Source organism: Bemisia tabaci, chromosome 9 (assembly GCF_918797505.1).
Source record: "Bemisia tabaci chromosome 9, PGI_BMITA_v3".
Taxonomy (NCBI): Eukaryota; Metazoa; Arthropoda; class Insecta; order Hemiptera; family Aleyrodidae; genus Bemisia; species Bemisia tabaci.
In genome coordinates, this window is record NC_092801.1 from 30,756,614 (window position 1) to 30,761,687 (window position 5,074).

The following is a 5,074-nucleotide window of genomic DNA, read 5'->3' on the forward strand; positions in this document are numbered from 1 at the left end:
TACTGAAGAGATTAATGAGTAATACATGACATTTGCTGACTGAAATTCAGGGAACAGCTCTTGATAGAATTTTTTTTCAAATTGAAATAATAAACTAAGTGTCAAATTTCATGTTGGGAAAAAAATTCCAGGTTCCAATGCCACTCTGCCCTTGTTGAGGAAAAAGGGACGTGATTGCATTTTGAGAATGTGTATACCCCGTGACGTGGAACGCCGTAAATCCTTTAAGATTTTCCCGCGTTTTTTAGGAACTTAACACTTACTAAAATAATAACTGTTTTACCCATACACTTCAAATTTTCAGGATAAGTTCTTGATAGTATTTGTGAAGGAATTCTGTAAAAACATCGTCCCAAGGTACACAAATTTTTCTGCTACGATAAATTGTTTCCAAAAATGTAAGATGGCGTTAACGGCGTTTTTGCGTTGCACGGCAGATCTTTCCACTGATCCATGGTTCCGTTTGGCAGAAATACGTTCAATGGATGTGTTGCATGTGTGAGGAATTGGCGATTTGACTGATAATTCTTACGTAAAAGTTCGCGAGAAACACGATGGTGCCACTGGTTTTCTCTGAAATCAACTCCCTAGCTCAAAAAAAGCTCTCAAGTTGAGGCCAAAATGGAGGGGATATCCCACGCTATCCTGAGAGTCCACTTCTACATCAAGACAAACTCTCCATGCGAAGATAGGGAGCAAATACATTGACAGGGTTGCCGTGTTTTCAGTTTTAGAGTCCCCAAATAAAGTGGCAGCCCTGTCAATGTACTTGCTCCCTATCTATGCATGGAGAGTTTTTCTTGATGTAGAGGTGGACTCTCAGAATAGCGTGGATATTCCCTCCATTTTGGCATCAACATGAGAGCTTTTTTTGAGCTCGGGAGTTGATTTCAGAGAAAACCAGTGGCACCATCGTGTCTCTCGTGAAGTTTTACGTAAGAATCAACAGTCAAATCGCAAATTCCTCGCACATCTTGCGTGGTTTATGAACTGCCCCTCGTTTAGACGAAATCATCAGGATCATCCGGTTCCCCTTCATCGTCCCCGATCGGCTCGAGGTTGCCGATCTGCTGGCCTGCCAGGTTGGCGTTGGCGACGGCTGCCTGGAAGAGGTGCGCGGCGCAGAAGCGGAGCGTGGCCACCTGGTAGTGCCGGCCCAGGAAGAGACACGGGGCATGGTGCCGCGGTCGGAGCTTCTTGATGGAGCAGCGGTAGCGACGGTGTCCGGGGCGGCCGAACCAGCGGCACTTGGGCGCGAGGGGGTAGCGACAGCGGACGCGCTCGGCCTCCGGGCGGGCGTTGAAGACGGCCACCGCCCGCGCGCATTCCTCGTCCGCGTTGTGCTGGAAGTCCGCTGGGAGCAAGGGCACGTTCAGGCACGGGTCGTTCCCGACCACTCCGGGGAGCATGGGTGCGTCGTCAGGGTTCGGCGGCGGAGGCGGCTCGTCCTGCCGGTAAACGAGAGACCGTCACACAGTGGATCGAGTCAATCCAACGATATGGAGCCCCTTTATACTGAGAGGCAAGACAATGTGAATCCATTTCTGATTGGCTCCCCTATTTTAGGCCTCCACAGTGTCACAAACGGGAATAAAGATTGCATTTTCACCGATTGCAAAGATTAAAGTCTGGAATGGACCAGGGAATCACGGGTTCGGCAAGGAAGAAACGGAATGAGAGAAGGGACGGAGAAAGGAATTTGAGAATGGGCCGATCAAAGATTACAAAAAACGATCAATTTGCGTAATCTTTGTTCCCGTTTGTGACTCCATGAGGGGGTGTTGTCTTGACTCTCAGTATAAAGGGACTCTACAACGATATAGAAACTGTAGATTGGTGGTAGCCTACAAAAAACCGTGACACACATGGAGCAGTCGCTCGATAGGCGGGCGGGGAGTGGAAATGACCAATGGAGATGTTGCATGTGTGAGTTTGCGATTTGACTCTTCATGCTTAAGTTCGCGAGAAACACGATGGTGCCACTGGTTTTCTCTGAAATCAACTCCCGAGCTCTAAAAAAGCTCTCAAGTTGAGGCCAAAATGGAGGGGATATCCCAAGCTATCTTGAAAGTCCACGTCTACATCAAGACAAACTCTCCATGCGAAGATAGGGAGCAAATAGATTAGTAGGGTTGCCGCGTTTTCAGTTTTAGAGTCCCCAAATAAAGTGGCAGCTCTGTCAATGTGTTTGCTCCTTATATTTGCACAGGGAGCTTGTCTTGATGTAGACGTGGACTCTTAGGATAGCGTGGGTTATCCCCTCCATTTTGGCCTCAACTTGAGAGCTTTTTTTTGAGCCTGGGAGTTGATTTCAGAGAAAACCAGTGGCACCATCGTGTTTCTCGCGAACTTTTACAAAAGCATCAAAAGTCAAATAGCAAATTCCTCACACATGCAACATTTTCATTGCTATCTTCGTCATAACCTCATATACAAGTGATCTTACGGGAGTTTCTACAATAAATGATTTAACGTTGAAACTTCCATCGCAAACTCACTTGATGAATGGCTAAGTTCCATATCTGGACACAGATTTTCAAGCAGCTGGTTCTAAATTTTAAATAAGTCCATATTCAACAACAGTCCTGGAAGAAGCCAAAGAAACCGACCATCTTCGTCCTAACCTAATTGTTGCTCCTGGCGTGCGTCAGAAATGTCACGGTTGGCGTAGCATAGGATCCCCCAATCTATAGTTTCTAGATCTTTGAATCAATCAGAGACGTCGGACATGCAATTTTTGACTAAAATTGCAAATTTTGGTGTTCATTGTGTCACAAGGGGTGCTTTAAATATAAAATTTCACGAGGAGACCAGTGGAACCACTTTTAGAACCTCAAAATTCTGTATGAACAGAGTTATAAGCTTTTAAGGTTTCTAAATTTTGTCCGACCTCTCCCATTAACTCGTTCCACTGTGCGTCGGGAAAATACGGAACGTAGCACAGAGTCAATGGGAGAGGTCGGAAAAAACTTAGAAACTTTGAAGGCTTAGAACTCCGTTTATACGAAACTAGGGGGCTCCGTGACCCAGCCCTTACAGTGCTGTGCAGTAGCGTGGCGTGAATTGCGATATATCGATTGTTATGCCATTTAAACCTATGAAAAAAGATCGATAAACAGGGTGTTCGCAGCGAACACCTTAGTAATCGATTCTTTACCATAGGTTTAAATGGCGAGATATCGATAATCGATTATTCACGCCTTGCCACTGGTGCTGTGCGCCCCCTTAGGCCGCTTCGCAACCAGCGAAATCGTCGAAATCGCCCGTTGGCGGTTAATGAGCAAATAATTTTAATTGAATAACAAAACTATGTTTCACAGAAAAATTCCCGCCGAACGATATTTTTTAATGTCTTTTTCTTTATATTGAATTTTGGATTGGATTGGAAAGGATTGGATTCCTTCGAGGATTTTAAATAATTTGCTTCGTGTTATGCAAAAAATTCACTGAAATTTGCACAAAAATCCGCACAACCGTTTTCATGTAAAAAATTAAACTTCCCACTGAAATTCGGTAATAGCTGATGTGGCATGGTTGTTTTCTGCTTAACGGGGTCCATTTTGTGTTAATATGGAAATAGAACAAAACGTAATTTAACAGTCGATAAAACAGTCGAAATTCAACGTTATAAAGGCGTAGTTTTTAGAGAGAAAATATCGCATTCGATACCGATATCGAAACTGCACTCGAATGCGATATTTTCTCTATAAAAAAACCACGCCTTTATTACGTTGAATTTCTTCGTTAAAATTGGTAAAAGAGTGCTTTAGTCTCCGACAACAGGATTGCCTTCTCAAAATTGGAGAAAAATGACGAGTAACTGAAATAATGGAACCAATTGATGCCGTTCTGACACAAAATATAGCGTCCATCGAATCACCTGAACTCAAAAAATACGCAATAAATCACAAAGTAATCTACTCTCCTATAAGACTTTCAGAACATTAAATAAAAAACACAAGATTCAATGACCCATTAAAGATCAATGCACTCTCAATCTTTGGGATGAGTGCATTGAAAATTGCATAAAAAAGTGCATCAAACTCACGACTACGTTAGTCTTCATGGAATCTCGGAATCGTCGGAACGGGCGCATTGCCGTTCCATTTAGTGCGCAGAGAAAAAGTAGAAACACTGTGAACATGTTACACATTTCAAGATACTCCCGCCTTGCAAATTGAACCCGACTGAAACATTCTGAGCTCATCAAGCATTTTATACAGGTGCAGACATCGGGTGCTTTCCCGAGATTGTAGAGAAATTGTGGAAATTATTCATCGTTACGTTTTGTGAGAGTTGAGGTGGTGAGCTCGCAACCTCGGAAAAATTCCAATTTATCATTCGCATTCTAAATGTTCGTGCATCGAAAACGGGGGAAAAAGTACGAACGCTCCTGACCCGACATTTTCACCACATTTTTTTGAGTTTTATTGTATGAGAGAATGAAAGTCCTACATCTGACGTTGCCAAATTTTATTAATATTTTGGGAAAAGACCTTCTTTTTCCGACACACCGTCGCACTTTTCGGTCAAAGTATACAAGCGCCATGTGACGTTTCAAAATTTCCGCCGCCATTTTATTTTTTTACGGAGAAATTGTTGATTGAATCTGTTTGAAAATTTCACTGAAGTTTATCGGCAGCACGAAGAAAATTTAGGGAAATTTTCGGACTACGTCGTCGAGCAATTTCTTGGTAAGAAATCAAATGGCGGCGGAAATTTTTAAACGTCGCATGGCGCTTGTGCTACTTTGGCCGAAATGGGACGAAATAAAGATTGTAATAAATGGCCGGGGTGGCATGGTTATAGTTTCAAAATTACTTGATCATTGTGGATCATAAAACGTTTTGAATGATACTGCGGGAATAAACGCTGAGATTCCAAGTCATTGAAAATCACTAATATCGATTTTTTTTTCAAAAATGACATTTCTTCATCTTATTTACCAGTTTTTTTTAGAAATATTTGTTGAATCCATCCAATTCCTGAAAATCTGAAGCAAAGAAATGTGGTTGATAATATAAGACGGATGTAAGCGGAATCAACCTGACTGCATATAACGTGGCCTAAATTT

General features: G+C 42.7%; 1 protein-coding gene across 1 annotated transcript; it reads right to left on the reverse strand.

Moving 5' to 3' along the window:
- Positions 1-979: 979 nt before the first annotated feature.
- LOC140225469 (uncharacterized) lies at positions 980-4,215 on the reverse strand. Its single transcript, XM_072304497.1, has 2 exons — positions 4,049-4,215; positions 980-1,448 (listed from the first exon to the last, which is right to left on the reverse strand). The coding sequence occupies exons 1-2, from the start codon at positions 4,205-4,207 to the stop codon at positions 1,002-1,004; spliced, it is 606 nt and encodes a 201-aa protein (XP_072160598.1). The 5' UTR covers positions 4,208-4,215; the 3' UTR covers positions 980-1,001.
- Positions 4,216-5,074: the final 859 nt, after the last annotated feature.